The sequence below is a fragment of the Macaca mulatta genome, chromosome 14 (genome assembly GCF_049350105.2).
Source record: "Macaca mulatta isolate MMU2019108-1 chromosome 14, T2T-MMU8v2.0, whole genome shotgun sequence".
In the NCBI taxonomy this organism is placed as follows: Eukaryota; Metazoa; Chordata; class Mammalia; order Primates; family Cercopithecidae; genus Macaca; species Macaca mulatta.
In genome coordinates this window covers 5,719,914-5,742,529 of record NC_133419.1, presented here as the reverse complement: position 1 = coordinate 5,742,529, position 22,616 = coordinate 5,719,914, and the positions used below count along the sequence as shown (strand labels likewise).

General features: G+C 50.3%; 2 protein-coding genes and 1 long non-coding RNA gene across 7 annotated transcripts in view; 1 reads left to right on the top strand and 2 right to left on the bottom strand.

The window, feature by feature from the left end:
- Nucleotides 1–317: 317 nt before the first annotated feature.
- Nucleotides 318–13,344, bottom strand: MRPL21 (mitochondrial ribosomal protein L21). Of its 2 annotated transcripts, XM_028833107.2 has the most exons (7): nucleotides 13,215–13,344; nucleotides 9,602–9,659; nucleotides 6,959–7,044; nucleotides 5,545–5,708; nucleotides 2,058–2,110; nucleotides 1,545–1,648; nucleotides 318–432 (listed from the first exon to the last, which is right to left on the bottom strand). In XM_028833107.2, the coding sequence occupies exons 1-7, from the start codon at nucleotides 13,312–13,314 to the stop codon at nucleotides 368–370; spliced, it is 630 nt and encodes a 209-aa protein (XP_028688940.2). In that variant the 5' UTR covers nucleotides 13,315–13,344; the 3' UTR covers nucleotides 318–367. The 2 variants fall into 2 exon arrangements, with proteins under 2 accessions (XP_028688940.2, XP_077818000.1); XM_077961874.1 differs by lacking the exon at nucleotides 318–432 and having other exon boundaries at nucleotides 1,307–1,648; nucleotides 13,215–13,322.
- Nucleotides 13,345–13,385: 41 nt separating this feature from the next.
- Nucleotides 13,386–22,616, top strand: part of IGHMBP2 (immunoglobulin mu DNA binding protein 2) — a 36,838-nt gene continuing 27,607 nt past the window's right edge. For all 4 annotated transcript variants that reach the window (XR_013403432.1, XR_013403433.1, XR_013403434.1 and 1 more), the window contains exons 1-5: nucleotides 13,386–13,562; nucleotides 15,541–15,710; nucleotides 18,911–19,103; nucleotides 19,301–19,398; nucleotides 21,414–21,577. Coding sequence is in view for 1 of the 4 variants with exons in the window: in XM_015113472.3 (XP_014968958.3) it covers nucleotides 13,477–13,562; nucleotides 15,541–15,710; nucleotides 18,911–19,103; nucleotides 19,301–19,398; nucleotides 21,414–21,577 (711 nt within the window). In the remaining 3 variants the exon portion in view is untranslated. The remainder of the gene's footprint in view (nucleotides 13,563–15,540; nucleotides 15,711–18,910; nucleotides 19,104–19,300; nucleotides 19,399–21,413; nucleotides 21,578–22,616) is intronic.
- Nucleotides 13,995–16,933, bottom strand: LOC144334067 (uncharacterized). The gene is made up of 2 exons (XR_013403465.1): nucleotides 16,694–16,933; nucleotides 13,995–16,159 (listed from the first exon to the last, which is right to left on the bottom strand). It is a non-coding gene; the product is annotated as an uncharacterized LOC144334067 (long non-coding RNA).

Sequence of the window (22,616 nt, the reverse complement as noted above, 5' to 3'; positions counted from 1 at the left end):
CCTGCTGGAGACAGGTCCATTTCGATTACTCAGATGGAATTTGCTGTTCTCGTCCATCTCATGGAATCTAGGTTGCGCCTCTCTTGAAGTCAGTTCCAAGTCCCAGCTGCGTCCCCCCCCCCCGGCTCCCTTGGGCCCTGGGGTGGAGCGCTGCCGAGAACACTATCTGTCCAGCCCTGGGAGGGCCATGCTTGTTGTTCTCCGAGTTCCTGTTTTCTCTGGCTCGGGGGGCCGGTGCTTACAGACACGCTGCTCCAGTTAAACTGTCTACAGCAGGCACGCATGGCTCCAAACCAGAACACAGAAACTTGGTCTCCTTGGAAAGCAGGAGTTTATTTTTACCCTTTTGTAAGTATTAACTGGGTAATCACGACAAACACGGAGCGATCTCAATGCTGTTGATCCGGAGGACAGTCTGCGGGGTCACCACGACTGAAAGGAAAGATGACACAGGCTTGACCACAGACTCTGACTGTTGTCATCAGTCACTGCAGGGGCTCTGCACACAGCCCTCCCCAGCCAGCGTGGCCCTGGCAACGTCCCCTGCTGCACAGGGCCACGTTTATCGCCAGGTGTGCACTGACTGCCTCGCTATCTTGTTCGTTCACTCTGTCGGCAGGTGCAGAGGCTGGACACCTCACCTCTCCTCCCACACTGTCTATGCTGTGACCTGTGGAGTGCGTGGAAGGATGGCCCCACCTGAGTGACCCTGAGGCTACCTGGAAGTGTCAGAAGGTACACGAGAGGCTCCCCCACCCAGCTGACTCTAAGGTGACAGCCAATACCAGCATTCTGGGTATATTTAACTATGCCCACTGTTGGTGGTTTAGGCCGGCAACTGCAGTAGTAACAAGAGCTGTGAGGGACAGACTTCCGCAGCCGCTCATCTGTGTGGCCCATGCCCTGTGGGCGCCATCCCTCAGGATGCCCACTGTGGGGGCTGTCCTCAGTGCAGGCTGCTCATCTGTGTGGCCCATGCCCTGTGGGTGCCATCCCTCAGGATGCCCACTGTGGGGGCTGTCCTCAGTGCAGGCTGCTCATCTGTGTGGCCCATGCCCTGTGGGCGCCATCCCTCAGGATGCCCACTGTGGGGGCTGTCCTCAGTGCAGGCTGCTCATCTGTGTGGCCCATGCCCTGTGGGCGCCATCCCTCAGGATGCCCACTGTGGGGGCTGTCCTCAGTGCAGGCTGCTCATCTGTGTGGCCCATGCCCTGTGGGCGCCATCCCTCAGGATGCCCATTGTGGGGGTTGTCCTCAGTGCAGGCTGCTGGGACAGCCCTAGGTCTGCTCTTGGATTCGCTGCTGCCTTGGGGGCAGGGCTAGGCGTCATGGGTTCACGCGTGGAGGGTGGAGGAGCAGGGAAGTGAGGCTGGGTCCTTTGGGTGCTCCCTTTAGGATGAGGGTGACAAGTGGGCAGTGGCAGCTGGATTGAGACCTGCCTGGGCTTCCTCTCCTGAGACCCAGGTGCCCTACACCCTCCGTCTGCATGAGCCTGGGCAACCAGCACCGTGCAGCAGGGCCCAGCGATACTTTCTCTAACTTACTTCTTTTCTTCTTGAAGTTTTTCCTTTTCCTAAATCTCATAATGATTCTTGGCCATGATTCTGTCTTTTCAATGACTGTGGCTTCTACTCGAACAAGATCCTTTCTAGAAGGAAGAAAAATCAATAATAATGCATCTTTTGGATTATTTTTCAAATGCCTTAGGTGAGAATTTCTAAAATGAAGTTATACTTTCTCTTTTGTTGATTATAAAAGTAATATGCCCTCAATGGAAACATTTCGAAAACCATGAAAAAGGACCACAAAGAACAGTTCTGGGTAATCTGAACAAATCTTAAGAGGACCACACTATCATGAAATAGCCAGAGACCAATCATTTGGCCTGGATGTTCTCATGGGCCTTAAATGTCCACTATTATTAACTATAAATGCTGTGTTTGGTGTCAACAGAGAAGATGAACGCAACCCCCCACGTGACCTAATTGTACTGTGACCACTGTCAGCACGTCCAGCCCTGGAGCCCCAGACAAAGCCCAGCACCTCACAGCCATTACCCGAGGAGTGGCTTGCCAAGCAGCGTGAAGTTATCTGCCCCAACCAGCAGGACCTGAAAAAATTCAACAGCTGTGTTTAATCAGTGGCTCATTACAATGAGTAAGAGAACAGTCGCTAATAACAGGTAGTGACGTGAACGCCACACAAAATGAGAAAGACTGAAAACGTTGTGATATGAATTTCATCTGCTGTCTGATGATCTCTTTAATATTCCACAACTGGCTTGTGAGCCGACAAGTGGCAGCACTGCACAGCCATGGGACTGCCTGAGGGACACGCTCCAACTCTCACAGGCGGGAGACGTACAATTTCATGATTACATACCATGGATATGCATCCAGATAGCTGCTGTAACCCTCATATTAACGGTGACTTCAGAAACCCTTTCTTTTTTTTTTTTTTTTTTTTTTTGAGACGGAGTCTCGCTGTGTCTCCCAGGCTGGAGTGCAGTGGCGTGATCTCGGCTCACTGCAAGCTCCGCCTCCCGGGTTCACGCCATTCTCCCGCCTCAGCCTCCCGAGTAGCTGAGACTACAGGCGCCCGCCACCGCGCCCGGCTAGTTTTTTGTATTTTTAGTAGAGACGGGGTTTCACTGTGTTAGCCAGGATAGTCTCGATCTCCTGACCTCGTGATCCGCCTGCCTCGGCCTCCCAAAGTGCTGGGATTACAGGCTTGAGCCACCGCGCCCGGCCCAGAAACCCTTTCTATCGAAGCATAACACAGAGAGAAAAAGCACACATCATACCATCGTGTCTCTTGGCACAGTTCACAGTTCTGCTAATCTTGCGATGATTTAGGCTCAACTGTATTCTTTTAACGACTGCAAAATTCTCAAGAGCCAGGCAACCATTCTCAATGCAGGGAAATCACGACACCAAGTGTGGCTGCAGATGAAGACATTTTTGCCTTCCAAATGCAACAGTGGCTTTGTTTTTTGTTTTGAGACAGAGTCTCGCTCTGCTGCCCAGGCTGGAGGGCACCGGCGTGATCTTGGCTCACTGCAACCTCCGCCTCCCAGGTTCAAGCGATTCTCCTGCCTCAGCCCGCTGAGTAGCTGGGACTACAGGTGCCTGCCACCAAGCCTGGCTAATTTTTTTGGTATTTTTATTAGAGACAGGGTTTCACCATGTTGGCCAGGGTGGTCTCAAACTGACCTCAGGTGATCCACCCACCTCGGCTCCCCAAAGTGCTGGATTTACAGGCGTGAGCCACCACGCCCGGCCTACAGTGTTTTTATTAGATGTTGGAGATCATCTTAAACTTTACTGATAAGAAAAAATCCAATCATACTAAACTTAAATGTCTAGAGACTAAGTATATCATATAGCAAACTCGGCGGACATGCATATTAGATAGAGACAAATAATAAAATAAGTATTTTTAGAGTTTGTTTCAGCATGGCATGCTCACTCCCACGGGGTTTCCTGTTACAAAAAGCAATCTGCTTAGGAGGGGCTTTCCAGAATTTTTTGTTAATGTGAAATGTTTCAAATATGCAAAGGTCAGGCCGGGCGCAGTGGCTCACACCTGTAATCCCAGCGCTTTGGGAGGCCGAGGCAGGTGGATCACAAGGTCAGGAGATCGAGACCATCCTGGCTAACACGGTGAAACCCGTCTCTACTAAAAAAAATACAAAAAAAAATTAGCCTGGCATGGTGGTGGGCGCCTGTAGTCCCAGCTACTCGGCAGGCTGAGGCAGGAGAACGGTGTGAACCCAGGAGGCAGAGCTTGCAGTGAGCCGAGACTGCATCACTGCACTCCAGCCTGGGAGACAGAGCGAGACTCTGTCTCAAAATAAATAAATAAATAAATAAATAAAAAGCAAAGGTCTGCCTCCAGAGGAGTTTAAATTCATAAAGAAAATCATGTATCTTATATTAATAATTAAGCATCCCAGAAAAATTACCTGTTGCAGAGGTAATTATAATTTTATAAAAAGAGTGGGCAGGCTGGGCATGGTGGCTCATGCCTGTAATCTCAGCATTTTGGGAGGCCGAGGCAGGCGGATCACCCAAGCTCAGGAGTTCAAGACCAGCCTGACCAACATGGAGAAACCCCATCTCTACTAAAAATACAAAATTAGCCGGGCGTGGTGGTGCATGCCTGTCATCCCAGCTACTAGGGAGGCTGAGGCAGGAGAATTGCTTGAACTCGGGAGGCAGAGGTTGCGGTGAGCTGAGACCACACCATTGCACTCCAGCCTGCACAACAAGAGAGAAACTTTCTCAAAAAGAAGAAAAGAAAAAAAAAAAAAAAAAAAAGAGTAGGCAAAAACCAAATAGACGGTCCCAGAAAACAGAATTATAGCTGAAGGCTGGAAATGTCTAGCTAAATAAACAGACCAGCCAGGCATGATGGCTCATGCCTATAATCCCAGCACTTTGGGAGGCTGAGGCGGGTGGATCACTTGAGGTCAGGAGTTCGAGACCAGCCTGATCAATATGGTGAAACCTCATCTCTACTAAAAATATAAAAATTAGCAAGGTGTGGTGGCGCACGCCTGTAATACTGGGTATTCGGGAGGCCACGGCAGAATTGCTTGAACCCAGAAGGCAGAGGTTGCAGTGAGCCAAGACTGTGCCACAGCACTCCAGCCTGGGTGACAGAGTGAGATTCAGTCTGAAAAATAATAATAAACAGACAGACCATGCAGTTTTTTGAGACAGGGTCTCACTGTGTTGCCCAGGCTGGAGTGCAGTGGCTAGTCACGGTTCACTGCAGCCTCAACTTCCCAGGCTCAAGTGATCCTCCTACTTCAGCCCCACAAATAGGTGGGACTACATGTGTGTGCCACCGTGCCCAGCTAATTGTTTGGAATTTTAGTAGAGACGAGGTCTCTGAGGTCTCGCTATGTTGCCCAGGCTGGTCTTGAACTCCTGAGTTCAAGCAATCCTGCACCTCGGCCGCCCAATGCGGTGGGTCACCAGTGTGAGCCACCATGCCTGGCCTAGACCATGCACTATGAATGGTCAGTGAGGTAAATTAGTACCCAGGGAAATGCCTGTCAACCAGTCTTTACTATTTAAAAACAGCAGCAGCTGTCAAAGCTAATGGCAGAGTAGTGTCTTAGCAGAAACTTAACAGTTTTTCCTCATTGACAGGGGCTAGAAAGTGCACTACATCCTTAGCCAGCATTTTTATTATCTCTGCAACCAAGCATTTTTCTCTGGGAATACATTAATAAGACTGGAACACAATAAAGACATGTATCTGTCCTCAGCACTGTTTAATGTGCCATCTCCCTTCCTCCAGGGAGCAGACCTGCCTGGCCAGGTGCCGCCCTCAGAGCAGCAGAGGCCTGCCCTGCCCTTGGACCCCAGCCCCGCCGTGGGCGCCCCCCACAGTCCCTTCTGGGCCTCAGCTTTGTTGTCCTCTGCCTGAGACGGGGTTGGGGTGGGGGGTTCCTCCTCAGTGTGAGCTGGGGTGTGGGGATTGCACGCTTGGTGGCTGAGCCCCTGAATATCCAGAGAAGCTCGGCGGCCTCACCTTCTCCAGTCGAATTCTCTCTCCACACGCAAGGTCTAGTTCATTTCCAATTAAGATCAGGTCTTCAGAGGTCACCTTCCATTGGCGGCTGGCAAAGTGCACCACGGCGAAGAGCCGGCCATACTGCCCCGTGGCAATCAGCTCATTCACTCTCCTCACGACCTCTGTAGGGGAAGGCAGGGGCGGCCAGTCACCCTCACCTGCTCCCCCACGCACTGCAGTGTGATGTGCAGCTCCTGGCGGCAGGGCCCTAGGGTGGACGTGACAGCCAGCACCCCTCATGAGCACCTCACTGCTGGCGGCCCAGCCCCTGCCCCACCCCCTGCAGGCACAAGTGCAGGCACAGGGCCAATCTGTTGCTTCAGGAGCACGGGCACCGTGGCATATGGGGGCTTTCACAGATGGAAGCTCCCCAAGACTGCGGAGAACACACAGACCACCTCCTGTGACTCCCTCGCCTAAGCACTCGGCATGCCTGGCTAGGTTTCTACAACCCTAGGGTGGGCGAAACCCTCCACTTGGTTCATTCTCATGAGAATGAGGAGCCAGCAGACCAGGAGTGTGCAAACCCTGAGAAGCCAAAGGAGAGGCCTTTGCAATGAGGAACCCCCCGCGCATCCTATCCCCATATCCCACCCCCAGGGCAGGACGTGTTCCCTCTGCACGCCTGCGCCCACAGGGGCTCTGTACTCAGTTCCTGTTATTGCTGCTCGGACTCAGGTCACAGTCCCCTCTCTCCTGCACTGTTTACTCTGAACAAGCATTTAATGGGCACCGACCCCCCCAGCCTGAGCGAGGGCGAGACACACAGAAGGGATGACAGAGTGCCTGCCCCGGAAACACTGTCAACACCAGAAGCACCAGCGCCGAGGGCGAAACTCTCAGCGGACTTGTTTCACCTGCGGTATCTGAAACAGTGTTTAACATACAAGAAGATTCCACTTGAGGATCTTGATTTCCAGCATTTTGGCAAGTGAAGATCATGGCAATAGTGGCTAATGATCCCGTCCCTTCTGACACGGGCTCCAGGCTGACATGAGTCCTGACACCCCTGCATGTTTCTCCAACAGCCCGGGGGGCACCGGCTTCCAGCAATCGTGCTTAACCGTGCTAACTGGGGAGAGCTGTCTCTGCGCCCACCAACGGCGGGAGACGAGATGGAGCCGGGGCCCTGCCCTCACTTATGCCACCTGCCTGCCGTGTGGCAGGTGTTCGGGGAGCAGTTAATGAAAAACATCTGAAATTCGGGTGTTAACGGGAGAAAATGGGCATGAGTGCAGGCACTGTGCAGTGTGTGGGAGAACCCCAAAAGATGAAGCCCTTGCTCGCTCTGCGGCCCGGTGACCGCCTCTGTGGGCGACTGCAGCAGGGTCTGGGTGGCGCCCTCTAGCTCTGTCTCCTAGGGAAGTCTTACCTGCGTGGTGTCTGGTCTCCTCAACTGGGTCTGGCAGAACAACTTCCGGCCAAGGTGGTGAACTCAGGGATGTTCTAGGAACATATCTGTAAAACACATGTCGCAGACAAATGTCACATGCACTTGAAAAGGCAGCTCAAATCCTCTAAGAAATGGCCATGCACAAATGTTAGGAAGGGACCCCAGGCAACAAAAAGGCTCCCTCTTTAGGACGGGCCTGGCCCCTCTGGGGTAACCCCGAGGACAGGCTCCCTGTATCTTCTTAGAGCCACAGGGAACAATGGCTCATCATTCAATAATCAAAGCAGAAACTCTCAGCGTTCTGCAAAAGAGCCCCTGCTTGGGTGCTTCTCAGTGCTGGAAGGGTGCCCATCCAAGAAGGCTGGGCTTGTGGTGTCTCGGGGCACATTTATCTTGGAGGCACAGGCTGAAATGCCCAGCCCTCCACTTTCCCCACAACCCGGGACACAGGGCCAGCAGCCCTCCCGCCTCCCTTGGCATCTAGTGGCCCTGGAATGGCAGCTCCAATGACCCTTCACCACATCCTGCTCAAACAAGACCACAATGTTCCCTGCTCCACCTCCACCTCCTCCTCCTCCCAGGTAGGTGCTCGCTCTTCCTTCACGCCCAGGTGAGTGCCAGGCAGCACTGGCTCGGAACCCGACAATTCTGTGTCCTACTGTCTGCAACTGAGCAAATGGGAAAACAATCACCCGCCTGAAAGGGCTGTTAGGATTGGAGGGCTACTGTTCACAGCCGGCCCCAGCACGGCCAGTGAGGGTCGGGTGTTAGGAGTGCTCAGTCCCAGCAGCTATAGCACTGCGGTCCCCAACCACCTCCCCTCCCAACCCTCAGGATGCCAAGCTTGCTGCAGGCAATGCCTTTTTTTTTTTGAGATGTAGTCTCACTCTGTCACCCAGGCTAGAATGCAGTGAGTGGCTTGATCTCAGCTCACTGCAACCTCCGCCTCCAGGGTTCCAGCGATTCTCCTGCCTCAGTCTCCTGAGTAGCTGGGATTATAGGCACATGCCACCACGCCTGGCTAATTTTTGTATTTTTAGTAGAGATGGGGTTTCGCCACATTGGCCAGGCTGGTCTCGAACTCCTGGCCTCAAGTGATCTGCCCACCTCGGCCTCCCAGAGTTCTGGGATTACAGGCATGAGCCATCGTGCCCAGCCCAACATCTTATTTCCTAACTCTCCCCTGCCTGCTCAGCCTCAGGTAGGTGAGGGGGAGAAGAAGGGAGGAAAGAAAGGGGGGACCTAGATTCAAAAGGAGGTGGGGGTCTTTCTTTCTGCAGTCTACAAAGAGGGAGGGTAGGTAGATCCCAAGCCAAATTATTCAGAACTGTTTTTAAGCTTTTATTGCTGCTGCCATTGCAAAGTAAAAGTTCAGTCTTTCTACTCCAGGGTTGCATCAGGAGGAAGAAAACGACTTGCTCCATACGCAAAACGCACTGGCCTCCACATCGAGGACCAGGTCCACCCGTCCTGTTGGCCGGCGCGCAGGACGGGCTCCACACGAATCTGGGAGAGGAATGAGTATTTTCCCAGTGGGGTAGGGCTCGGAGCTCCTAGAAACGTGAACTCCGTGGTCTGCGATTGGTCAATGACCTTGAGAGTCAAGGAGGACATGGAAGGTGCTGCTCTCTACAAAATGTCTTTGACCTGTTTGATGTCTGGTCTCCCCACATGGGTCCAGCAGTGCCCAGTGTGAGAAGAACATGCTGGCAGGAAGGTGCTAACCTCTCACACAGGACACAGGGGAGTAAGCACAACCTACTACCCACATGCTCACTTACAACTTCTTCCTACGCTCAGAATGTTTCTCTACTTCCTTTGAGAAGCAAAAAAGGCTCCCGCATCTCCCCACTGCAGAGGATCCCTGGAGTCCCAGCAGCAGTAACAGCAGCCAACATTTTGTGAGTGCTGACTGTATGCCAGGCACTGTTCTAAGCGCTTTAAATGTATACATTTACTTAATCCTCTCCAACACCCATGCAGATCGAAACGAACACTACTTCCATCTTGCAGAAGCTGGTGCCCCAGGCTGTGAGGGGCAGCCGGAACTGCACACCGGGGGGTCCCTACAGTGACTGCTATCCCTGCACTGCTCCACTGTCTCCCACCAGTGAAGGGGACTTTGTCAAATGTTTCCTGCAGTTTATAATACCTTAAAAATGTTTTCTCAAGTATAAAATGTTAACACTGAATGTGCTTTTTCAAATAATGAGTTTCTCTTAGAGACTCTGATACAACCTTCCTCATCATAACTCATTGAGTTAGGACTTCAAGCTCCTCCATAATAAAAGAAAGCAAACACATATGGAATTTCTCTTTGGTCTCTTGCAGTTACGTCTTTATTTACTTTAAGGATCTGAGAAAAATACCGTCAAAAAAGTTAAAGCTGAAAGTGGTGGTGCATGCCTGTAATGCCAGCTACTCAGGAGGCCGAGGCGGGAGGATCGCTTTAGGCCAGGAGTTCAAAACCAGTCTGGGAAACACAGTGAAATTCTGTCTCTTAAAAACAAAAGAGGAAATGTAAATATTATTGAGAACCAAAAGGTAGGAAGTTTTGACTTCAGAAAGACGGTTCTACAAATGAAAGGAAAAGCGGCATCAAAACCCACATTTTGATATTACCCTGGTGGAAATGAAGTGCTCTGTGAATTGAATCTTCGAGAAGCAGACCAAAGGGAGGCTGAGGGAAGAAGAGAAACACAGATCATTACTATTAATACTACAAATGCAAATTGCCCTTTACGATGCTAAATGCACGACTGCTGCTCCTGGTATGTGGTATAAACCACTGCATGACAGCCTGCCCACAGAAACACCTAGGTGAGCAAAAGCACAAGAACATCACTTACAGCTACTGGTTATATGTGTTGAGATCAGTTTGCCACACCATCTACAAGCGCCTCAGACCAGAACCTCCCGCCCACTAACTCATGCCTTGACTAACTGCCCAGTAGGTTCAGACCCTGTTCTGTGTCCAAGTGTGGGAGCAGCCTCCAAGATGGCGCTGCTGAGCCCCACCTCCTGCTATTCTTACCCCATCGCCCACTGGGAGTGGTCTGTGTGTCCAACAGCTTGTGACAGACGTGCTAGCACGTGGGTTCTGGGATTAGGTGATAACCAACTGGGACTTCCATCTTGGATGCCCGCGCTCACCCTCTCTGATCACTGGCCCTAGGGCTGCCCTGCTGTAAGCAGCCCTACCTAGAGGTCCACGTGGTGGGGAACTGGGCCTGTCGCCAACACCCACAGGAATGACCTTGCAGGTGGATTCTTCAGCTGCTGGCGCAGCAGAGTCTTGAGATAACTACAGCCCCTGCAGACTTGCTTGCTGCAAGCTAAGACCCTGAGCCAGAACCAGCCACCTAAGCTACTCCTGTGTTCTTGACTCTCAGAACTGGTGTGAGTTAATAAATGTTTTAAGCTGCTAAGTTGTGGGGTCATTTCTGATGTACCCGTAGATAACGAATACCAGGAATACACCAGGAAACAAAGACATTCAGTCTACTGAGAAGACAGGGGCTCAAAGTAAGTGCTTAGGTGTAAAAAGCAGAGAACAGTTTCTCAATAATCACTTTTAACTCAGCTATAATTTACACACCATAAAAACCACCCTTTTACAGTTCACCCTTAGCACTGGCTCCCCATTTGCGTTTCCTCGGCTGCTTTCTCCTCTCCTCTCCCATTTGGGCTCCTGGGGCTCAACCCTTGGCCTTGACTTCTTTTCCGCCCATGGCCATTCCTCTGGTGACTGCATCCAGTCCGATGGATTTAAATGCCCCCAATGTGCTGGCGACTCCCAAGTTTACACCTCCAGCCAGGGTGTCTCTCCTGGATTTGCATGCCCACCTGTCTATCTGCCTTAGCCACTCATGTCTGACGTGCACCTCACACCTCCAGAGGTTCCTCATTTCTTCCCATGCCTGCTTCTCCCACACTCCTCCCTCTCTCATGAGGGCAACTTCATCCTCCCAGTTGTTCAGGCCCCAAACCTCCATCAGTTTTGACCCTTCTCTCGCACACTACTCAGCCAACCCATTCAGCAAATCCATCTCACTATTAAAGACTCAGTAGGCTTCTGTAACTAATTTGCTTCTAGCTTTGTCTTTGGGTCCACAGGGAACAAACACTCTCCCACAGGATTTCCTTTAGATCGTCCTGGAGACTGTGACTGTGTACTTCCATCCTGTCTCCTTTGCTCACTCTTCAAGGCCTCAGCTGCTCACTGTTTTGGTCATCTTGTCTCTACTCACTTCACTGTGTGTCTTTCTCTCTCAACGCGTAAGTCTATACTTGAACGTAGCTTTGGAAGGGTGGTTTCATGTAGGTAGGTAGAATGGAGTAAGCCCCACTGCTTTTGTAAAAACTTTCCTGCCTACTTAAACCTAAGTTTTATTATGGAAAATGTCAAGCATACAAAAGTAAAGAGAACAGAATAGTGAACTCTCTCTCAATTATCCCTTTCCAGGTTCAACAGTTACCAACTCACGGCCAATGTTGGCATCTACATTGCCTCTGGCCCAACTCTGATTATTATTACTTTCTTAATAGACTTTATTTTTTAGTCAGTTTTAGTTTCACACCAAAATTGAGTGGAAGGTACAGAGAGTTCCCATATGTCCCCTGTCCATGTGCCCATAGCTTCCTATCGACATCCCTCACCAGAGTGGTACAATCCTTACCACTGATGAACCTACATTGACACATCATTGTTATCCAAAGTCCATAGTTTACATTAGGGTTCACCCTTGGTGGTGTACATTCTATGGATTTGGACAAACTTATAATGACATGTATCTACCATTATATCATACAGAATAGTTTCACCGCCCTAAAAATCCTCTGAGCTCCACCTATTCATCCTTTTCTCCCCCAATCCCCTTACGCCCCATCTATCTTTTTACTGTCTCCTTAGATTTGCCTTTTCCAGAATGTCAAAGGCTACAGGATGTAGCCTTTTCACCTTGGCTTCTTTTACTTGGTAACAGGTATGTAAGTTTCCTCCATCTCTCTTCATGACTCATTTCTTTTTATTGCTGAATAATATTCCACTGTATGCACGTGCTACAGTTTATGTAACCATTCATCTCCTGAAGGACATCTGGGTTGCTTCCAAGTTTTGGGAACTATGGAACAATTCTTTTAATATCGTCCAATATAGAGTTAGATCCAGTTTTTCATTTTTGGGATCATGGTGAGACATGAGACCCAGATTTAAAACATACGTAAACACTCGTGTACACAAACACACACTCCAACCATTTTCAGACAGAGATTTACAGAGTTTTTAACGAATATAACCCTTTTGGAGCCTCGTATCAGCCCAGTGCCTTAAATACGGCTGTTTCTTTTGCTGAATGAGTTCAGATTAGGCGAGGATATCCATCATCATTTTTCAGACTGGCTTGCAGCCTGGGGGCAGTGGTTCAAGCACAGGCTTTGGAGCCGAAATGACTGAGCCTGAAGCACTCTTCCTCCACTTCCCCGCTGTGTGACCCTGGGCACATTACCTAGCTCCTCTGAGCCTCACTCTGCTCCCCCATAACATAGGAGCTATACCAAAGTTCAAAGGCTATTGCCAGTATTCAGGCTACTAACTGAAGGAATCAGAATCTGAATCTGGGTTTCCCCTAAGGGAGGAGACCACGCCTCATATTGTCTTATGCCCAATTTCTGCCTCCAAAGAAAGAAGAAGTAAAAACTAAAAGGCAGAAATGAAATCCACAGGCAGACAGCCCGGCGCTGCACCCCGGGCCTGGTAGTTAAAGATCCACCCCTGACCTAATTGGTTCTGTTATCTATAGATTACAGACATTGTACAGAAATGTACTGTGAAAATCCCTATTTTATTTTGTTTCGATCTAATTACCGGTGCATGCAGCCTCCAGTCACGTACCCACTGCTGGCTCAATCGATCACGACCCTCTCACACGCACCCCCTTAGAGTTGTGAGCCCTTAAAAGGGACAGGAATTGCTCACTCGGAGAGCTCGGCTCTTGAGACAGAAGTCTTGCCGATGCCCCCGGCCGAATAAACCCCTTCCTTCTTTAACTCGGTGTCTGAGGACTTTTGTCTGCGGCTCCTCCTGCTACACCCCGACTCCAAAACCCGTGCTATATTCACCACAAATGCGATCAACACACAAGGCACCAGGTCGGACCCAGGCACATACGTGGCGAGACCGCAGGGAGCAGCGCTCGCTCTGCGTCCTCCCTTCCCCCCATATCCCGGGTCTCACCTGCTCCGGGCCCCGAAGGTCTCAGGATGCTGCGGCTGCACGCGGACACCAGCCGCCCTAAGGTGACCGTCAAGTGGGATGCTGCCATGGCGGCCGCCATTTTCCCGCAGCCTCGGCCGGAAACGGAAATGACGCAAAGCGCGTGCGTAAGTCACGGGCCCGTCGGGGAACACAGGTCGTGCTGTAACACCTGCCGCGCTGTAACACCGGCCCGGCGCGGAAGCTGGACGTCGGCGACTCGGGGCCCAGACTGGCGGCGGCGATGGCCTCGGCGGCTGTGGAGAGCTTCGTGACCAAGCAGCTGGACCTGCTGGAGCTCGAGAGAGACGCGGAGGTGGAGGAGCGCAGGTACGGGCGGCCGCCGGCGCCGCTCCCTCGCGGTTGGTCCCGCCGTGCCCCGGGCAGGGTCTCCGAGGGGCTCGGCCTCACAGTCTAGGGCGGGAATTTCGTCTCCGACCCCTGGAGTCCGGGTCAGGGACCGTCCGTCCCCTGCTTGGCCACCTCCCGAGTTGTCAGTCTCATCACCTCCCGGGCAGCGCGTTCCGTTTTGGGCCTAAGGAGAAGCACTTTCATTTCTCGACCCGAGGCCCCCCTAAGCTAACACTCCTGGGCCCTGGCCCCGACCCCAGTTCCACCCGCAGCGGGTTAGCAGCCCTTTCCCTTATTCATTCAGTAAACATGGTTTGCGCCCCTTCTGGGCCAGGCCCCGGCAGCGTGAGTCAGGGGCACTGGCTGCCCCCGATCCGGCCAACGGCGGGCTGGGCATGAGCAGAGTCCCTTCCCCTCCAGCGCGTCCAGGGCCGGCTGCGTGCGTGTGGCGGGGAAAGAGCCTGGAGGAGGAACGCTCTTCCCTGGGGAGTGTCAAGGTGGATTCAGAAGGAAGTGGTGCCTGAAGGAAAATTGGAGTTCAGCCGGTGGATGCGGGGTGGGGTGGGGAGCCAAGTGAGAGCCGGGCTTGTTTCCGAATGGGACTATTTATTTGTCCAAAACAATCAGAGCTAACATTTATATCCTCTCCATGCGTTAATTCCTTTACACCTCATCCCATGCCAACCCTACAATGTAGGTTTTTTATGTTTTAGACAGTCTCGCTCTGTCGCCCAGGCTGGAGTGCAGTGGCACAATCTCAGCTCACTGCAGCCTCCACCTCCCGAGTTCAAGCGATTCTCCTGCCCCAGCCTCCTGAGTAGCTGGGACTACAGGCACGCACCACCACACCCGGCTAATTTTTTTGTATTTTTAGTAGAGACAGGTTTCACCATGTTGGCCAGGATGGTCTTGATCTCCTGACCTCGCGGTCTGCCCGCCTTGGCCTCCCAAAGTGTCGGGATTATGGAGGCTAGCTACCGCGCCCGGCCACAGTGTAGGTTTCTATTACTATCATTTTCCATCTAAGGAGATGGAGACAGAGAGGGGTTAAGTAACTTGCCCCAGGGTGACACACTATAGCCCGATTTGCTGTCAGGCAGTCTGCTTCCAGAGTTTGCAGTCAGCCATCCGTCGGTAGGATTTGTCTGAGATGCTTTTGATCATGGCAATAGAGAACTTTTGCAGTTATGTTGACTTTATTAGAATCCCAGCTGCTTCATTTATGGCTGTGTGACTTTGCGGGTTCTTTCTCTGAGCCTTACTTCAACTGTAAAACTGGGATGATTCCCACCTCACAGCCTTGCTCTGAGAATGAAACGATCCCCTGTCAGTCAGGTGCTCAGCACGGTGTCAAGGACAGAGTCAGCCCCCATGGCAGTGGCTCTTTCTGAGCATGCTGAGCAGACTGGCAGGGCGAGCCTGGGAAGGGCCTGGCTGAGGAGCTAGTCTTCTGTTCTGTGTGTGGAGGATGGGCCATCAGTGGGGTTAAGCAGGCGAGGGAGGCGAATAGATTTGCATTTTAGGAGGATCTCTTGGGTCTCCTGCTTTTGATTGGACCTGGAGAGGCCAGAGGTAAGGTAGTTGAGAGGTTCCGTTTAGTCCAGGTGAGCAGTGATGTGAATTTGAACCGGGGCTGTGACAGCCAGGATGAGAGGCAGAGAAGTCCAGGTGGAAATGGGAGGGGCCTGATAGGACTTAGTGACAGATGGGAGTAGAGAGGGGAATGCCGATTGAAGGATCTGTCTCAGGTACCTGGGAGAAGGGTTGTGGCATTAACTACCCTAGGGGGATGTAGGAGGACCAGGATTGGGAGTGGGGCAGATTCAGAGTTCCATTGGGACATACTTAGTGCCCGTGAGTAGATCTTTTTCTGTGTTTCTTTCCCTTTTACTTTTTCGGGTGGGTGGAAGTAGAAATTGGTGAAAATCCTGAAGCATCAATACCGGGTATCTTCCAGGTCCTGGCAGGAGAACATCTCTCTGAAAGAGCTCCAGAGCCGAGGCGTGTGTTTGCTGAAGCTCCAGGTATCCAGTCAGCGCACTGGGCTGTATGGACGGCTGCTGGTCACCTTTGAGCCCAGGCGATGCGGGTCTGTGGCAGCTCTTCCCAGTAACAGCTTTACTTCTGGTGTGTGCGTATTGACCTAGACAGACATTGAAATTTACTGGCATTCAGACCACGAATTGTACCCTCATAAAGACTGGATTACAGTGACCAGTTGGAGAATAAAGCATTGCAATGAAGAGCTCTTAATCAGAAGTCCAACAATTGATGTGGGTTTTAGTTGTCTAGATCAGCATTGTCCAAAACGGTAGCCATTAGCCATACGTGGTCACCGAATGTTTGAAGTGTGGCTCGTGATTGCTGTAGATAACAGAATACACACCAGATTTGGAAGAGTATGTTAAAAAACAATTGGGATTATCCTGAGTAATTTTTCTGAATACTGATTACATTCTGAAATAATAGTTTTTGTATATTGGGTTAAATAAAATATATTGTTATTAAAATAATTTACCCATTTCTGTCTTTTTTTTTTTTTCTTTTGAGACAGAGTTTCGCTCTTGTTGCCCAGTCTGGAGTGCAGTGGCGTGATCTCAGCTCACTGCAACCACCACCTCCCAGGTTCAAGTGATTCTCCTACCTCAGCCTCCCGAGCAGCTGGGATTAGAGGCATGCACCACCTCGCCTGGCTAATTTTGTATTTTTAGTAGAGACGGGGTTTCTCCATGTTGGGTCAGGCTACTCTCGAACTCCCAACCTCAGGTGATCCGCTTGCCTTGGCCTCCCAAAGTGCTGGGATTACAGGCGTGAGCCACTGTACCCAGCCTCTTTAAAATTTTTTAATATGGCTACTAGAAAAGTTAAAACTACACGTGACTGGGTGCCTGTAAGCCTAGCACTTTGGGAGGCCGAGGTGGGTGGATCGCTTGATCTCAGGAGTTCAAGACCAGTCTGGGAAACATGACAAAACCCCATCTCTGCAAAAAATAGAAAAATTAGCCAGACGTGGTGGTGTGCGCCTATAGTCCCTGCTACTTGACGGGCTGAGGCAGGAGGATCGCTTGAACCTGGGAGGTTGAGGCTGCAGTGAGCTGAGATTACGCCACTGCACTCTAGCTTGGAGGCAAAGTGAGACCCTGTCTCAAAACAGAACAAAACAAAAAACAAAAACAAGAAAAAACTACATGTGACTCTCGTTGTATTTCTATGTAATGGGCAGCCTTGGTCCAGCTGGTAAACATGCAGTGTGTACTTCTGTATTCCCAGCCCTTTCTTGTGCCAAGCATGCTTTGGCTAAACTTGTGCCAGCCTGGTTGGAAAGGAGGGGCAGTTCGAAGAAACTTCTTAACCACACCCCTGGGACGCTTGTGTTAGACAACCACAACCCTGGAAGCCTGGAGGAAGCCGCGGTGCCAGGGCTGTACTTTTTACTAGGAAAGTGTCTCTGCCTTGTTTTGGTGGTGACAGAGTTTTAAATTTCGTATTTTGATTCCATAGACTTTTGCCCAACAATTACTGGAATACCGACTGGGTTTGGAGATGAGATGAGGGTATTGAGAGAGGAGAGGGCCAGGAGGGGAACCTGCAGATTGGAGTCAGACCTGAGCAGAGTTGGAGATTTTTTTTTTTTTTTTTTGAGAGAGTCTCACTCTGTCGCCCAGGCCGGAGTGCAGTCGTGAAATCTTGGCTCACTGCAAAGGTAAAAACGTGTATTTATTCAATAAGTGTGGAGTGCATGACCTAAGAGGTTAATAATAGTTCATAAACAGTAAGTCAGAAGAAGCAGCGTTTATATAGAAAAGTAGCACGCTGAAATTTTGGTTGTTGATAAAGCTGTTGATCAGATTCAGGTAGAGTGGTTATCTGTTCCTTTTCTGAGGAGCAGTCTTAAGTCTCAGTAGCTCAGAAATAGACATCCAGAAATGTGGGGCTCTATATAAGGCGGCTTGTGGAAAAGTTGTAGTAGGGCTGGGATCCTCTGTCTAGGCCCGTAGCGGCCCCTGTGCACAGAGCCTCTGTCCCGCGAGCTTGTTGCTACCTACTCTTTGTAAAGTTAGGAAAGGAAACGTGATTCGAAGTACAGATGAAGCTCAGTGTCTAGATTTCAGACATGGGGAATACATGGAGTGTGAACAGGTGTGGGTGACCCGTGCTTTTATCTCAGAGTGGATTCTGTTTCAGTTATAACTGCCTATGTTCTGAGTGATGAAAATCTGAGTCAAGCTGGCTTAAGCAAGAAGGGAATGCATCAGTTGTTGTAACTTGAAGGCTGACTTCGGGACCCAGAAGAGTGTGCCAGGACTCAGTTTCTCTCCATTTCTTGACTCTGCCGTCTTTTGAGTTTTTGGGTTTTTTTGGTTTTTTCCTTCTTAGACTCCAAGTCTTGCTTTGCTGCTCAGGCTGAGTGCAGTGGCACAGTCTTGACTCACTGCAGCCTTGAACTCCTGGGCTCAAGTGATCCTTCTGCCTCAGTGTCCTGAGTAGCTGGGATTACAGGTGGGAGCCTCTGTGCCTGGCTTGTGTTGATTTTTGTCTCAGGTGCCTCGTGGTAGCAGTTCTAGCCCCTAATCCTCTCAGGTCTCCGGTCTCGCTGGAGAGACTGAGTATCTCTATCCAGATGACCAAGCACAAGTCTCAATATATCTCAGGCCTCTGACTTGGCCACATGCCCATCCCTGAAGCAGTCACTGTGGCCAGGGGGCATGTGAAGCACTGAATGGCTGAAGCGTGGATCAGGGGAAACCCCGTGACTCACCTGACAGATGGGAGACACAAGACACTTGTCATAGACAGTAGGAAGGGCTGTGCTGCGTGGCCATTTTTGCATGGAATGTTCTTTTCCAGATGTGCTTGTGGCCCTTGCTGCTTTCCACGTCCACCCGGCTCCCCACAGAGGCCCTTCCTGCACACTCTTTCTGGAGTAGTGTCCTCATCCCTCTCCACCCCTTCCTGTGCTTTATTTTTCCTTAGAGCACTTAGCGCTGATATAGATAGCTATGTTTGTTCTTTCTCTCCTCCCTGACATGAGGGCGGGGACTGTCCTTACTCGTAGCACTGACCAGAGCCAAAACAGTGCTTGGTACACAGTAGGCACTTTAAATATTTTCCTGAGTGTCTTGCTTGGTTTGAATAGTTCATTGATCTCAAGTCGAGTTTCTTATATGATTTAGGTGTTAAACTTTTTTTTTTTTAACTGTTAGTGATTGCATTTACTAAAGAAAGTAACAAAGATAAAATATTTGAAGTATGCTGGGTTTTATTACATAAAATGGTATTGAACCTTTCCCCAGTGTCTTGCCTAACTGAGTCTTTGTGTTTCACAGGTGATATAGTGGGCCTGTATGATGCTGCTAATGAGGGCAGTCAGCTGGCCACCGGGATCCTGACCCGGGTCACCCAGAAGTCGGTCACGGTGGCCTTTGATGAGTCCCACGATTTCCAGTTGAGTTTGGACCGAGAGAATTCCTACAGACTGTTAAAACTTGCCAATGATGTCACTTACAGGCGACTGAAAAAGTAAGTGGATGTGACTGGAAATCCTAAGTACCATCTTCCTTCAACATAGCTAACTCATTCCTACCATGCCTGTCGCACAAAAGAGAGCGACAGGTCCTGGTGTGGGTGTGGCCCTCTTGTGAGTTGGCGGCGCCTTTGGGGCAGAGGCTCAGCCACTGAATTGCTGGTGTTCTAATTTTCGTTTTCTCCCTCGGCAGAGCTCTGATTGCTCTAAAGAAGTATCATTCTGGCCCAGCCTCCTCACTCATAGAAGTGCTCTTTGGCAGATCTGCTCCCAGTCCTGCCAGTGAAATACGTAAGAACTTTTGAGTTTTCTTTTTTGGTTGAAATCGCTACCGAAAGTATAGAGAACAGTGTAACCTTGGGCCGTTTTAATAAGAGTTTGAGAAAGTATGACTAGAAGAAATCTCCCTGAACATCTTTGTAGAAATGTCTTGGAAGGCCTTGTATGAACTGGGCTGTCCTCCTCGTACTCAGTCCTAATGAAGTAGCTCATTCCATTGAGGTTTTTTATTTTTATTTTTTTATTTTTTTGAGATGGACGCTTGCTCTGTCACCCAGAATGGAGGGCAGTGGTGCGATCTTGGCTCACTGCAACCTCTGCCTCCCAGGTTCAAGTGACTCTCCTGCCTCAGCCTCCCAAGTAGTTGGGACTACAGGCACCCACCACCATCCCCGGCTAATTTTTGTATTTTTTAGTAGAGGTGAGGTTTCACCATGTTGGTCAGGCTGGTCTTGAACTCCTGACCTCAGGTGATCTACCCGCCTCGGCCTCCCAAAGTGCTGGGATTACAGGTGTGAGCCACCGCGCCCGGTCTGTGCACTTTTTATGTCGTTCGCTGTTCTTGGAGAACGTCATTTTTGAGAGGAGTTTATTGTCCCATCCAGTTACTGCCCATGATTTGGCAGATTTAATGGGAGTATTGGACTTGGCCCGTTTGTAAAGCAGTGGCTTTGGCCAAGCCTCAGGCAAGGGTTTCCCCACAGCTATTTTCTATCATACTGTGCTAGGCAAGCCAGCGTTGTGTTAGCTTCAAACACGCAGGACTACTTCTAGCGCTCTTTCAGTGTGCAGTCCCTCAAGATGTCTTATTTTGTAAATACTCATTTTCTTTCTGCATTTTCTTTGGAAATTCTAAATGCACTCCCATTTCAATAATGCTTTATTTCTATGGAGTATTTACTGAAGGGCTCCTTTGCGTCAGAAACTGAATTAGAAATGTATGTACTGTGTCTTAGGGACTCTGGAATAGTCTGGCTATAGCATGGGAACATGGGTTTTGATGGCCTGTTACTAGCTCCACACCCTGCTGTCTTCCATGTTGGCTTCAGTCTCACAAGTCAGGGTCAGCAAACACCCTTTGCTTATGAGCATCCAATAGGTGTCTCTGTGTGGTGGGCACCATGTAGCGAATGCCGTGGCTGCAGGGCTGAGCACAACAGCACCTGCTCTCAAGAGCACAGCATAAGAAGCAGGTCTTGGCCGGGCGCGGTGGCTCACGCCTGTAATCCCAGCACTCTGGGAGGCTGAGGCGGGTGGATCATGAGGTCAGGAGATTGAGACCATCCTGGCTGACACGGTGAAACCCTGTCACTACTGACAATACAAAAAATTAGCTAGGCATGGTGGTGCTCACCTGTAGTCTTACCTACTCGGGAGGCTGAGGCAGGAGAATTGCTTGAACCCGGCAGGCGGAGGTTACAGTGAGCTGAGATCTTACCATAGCACTCCAGCCTGGGTGACAGAGCGAGACTCCATCTCAAAAAAAAAAAGCAGGTTTTTAGTCTTGGTTGTGGGAGATTCAGAATAGAAACATGATCCTAGAATTTGTTAATCTTTTTTTTTATCATTTGTCTCTTTATCATTTTATGGGCACTTAAAAGAGGGACAATATGTTAGACACGAATATGCACTAAAAAAACATTTCCTTCATTCCTGTTACTCTAGAGCAGGGGTTGGCAAACTTTTCCCATAAAGGGATGGATTGTGAATGTTTAGACTTTGTGGGCCATGTCATAGCAGCAGCCAGCTGTAGATGGTATGTAAATGAATGGGCATGGCTGTGCTCCAGTGAAACTGACCAAAACAGGCAGCTGACTGGATGTGGCCCATAGTTTGCCGATCCCTGTTCAAGGAGAAACCTTGTGAAAATAAAGCGGACTTAATTTTGTGTTGATTGGATTGCCCCTGGGGAGGTCCAGTACGTTCCTGACAGGCATCACTCATCCCCGGGGGCGCACACTCTGTGAGGAGGAACAGTCACAGAGCTCCCCAGAGCTCCTGAGTCTCACACTGCTCTCCTTCCACAGACCCGCTGACATTCTTCAACACCTCCTTGGATGCCTCCCAGAAAGAAGCGGTTTCATTTGCGCTGTCGCAGAAAGAACTTGCCATCATCCACGGACCTCCTGGCACTGGGAAAACCACAACTGTGGTTGAGATAATTCTTCAAGCTGTGAAACAAGGCTTAAAGGTGGGCAGTGCACACCACTTCCCTGTCAGAGCCCGTCAGCTCCTGGTCTGTTGTGTTCAGTGGGTGCTCACTGGCCTTCCAGCCTCAGTTCTGGCGGGATGGGTTGAGAACATTGCTGAGCATTTATTGGTGGAGCGTTGGACTGGCCCTGTTTGGTTTCCAGCAGCCCCGTGAGTCTTGGGGAGCACGCACAGGCACCACAGCCTGGGTTGTTGAGAAAGGCTCCTGGAGCCCTCTGAGGCGTGGCAGCCTTAGTGTCGGCCAGGCCTTGGCCCGGGGTTTATTTGCTCACCATGCTTGCTGTGCTTGCGCTCCTCCGTGTGCAGGCCCATGCAGGGGCCTGGAGTTGGTCCGGGCCTGGTCTGTGCCCGTCAGGAACTCAGCTTCTGGTTGAGGCGTTAACGGCTAATCAGATAGTCTGGTTAATGGATATGATGCACATGTCTAGTGCACAGATGACTGATTTTCTGAGATGTGGAATATAATACTGTACATTATTATTCACTTACATTTTTAATTTATTTTTATTTTTATTTTTTTGAGACGGAGTCTCACTCTGTCACCCAGGCTGGAGTGTGGAGTGCAGTGGCGGGATCTTGGCTCCCTGCAGCCTCCACCTTCTGGGTTCAAGTGATTCTCCTACCTCAGCCTCCCGAGTAGCTGGGATTATAGGTGCGCGCCACCATGCCTGGCTAATTTTTGTATTTTTAGTAGAGATGGAGTTTCACCACCTTGGCCAGTCTAGTCTCAAACTCCTGACTTCAGGTGATCCGCCTGCCTCGGCCTCCCAAAGTGCTGCAATTATAGGCATGAGCCGCCATGCCTGGCCCAGTTACATTTTTAAGGACTGAGAAAGGACCTATTATCATCATCTGCCTCAGCTTGAGTCATTATGGATCTTGGCACATGGAGAGCTTTTTGAAAAACCTTTCTGGTTTATAAAAATGTAGGATAATGATGAGAATTGGAATAATGGCCAGTTTTGTAGGTGGACGTTTACTGGGTGCCGCCTATCACCAGGCATCCTTCTGAGCACCCT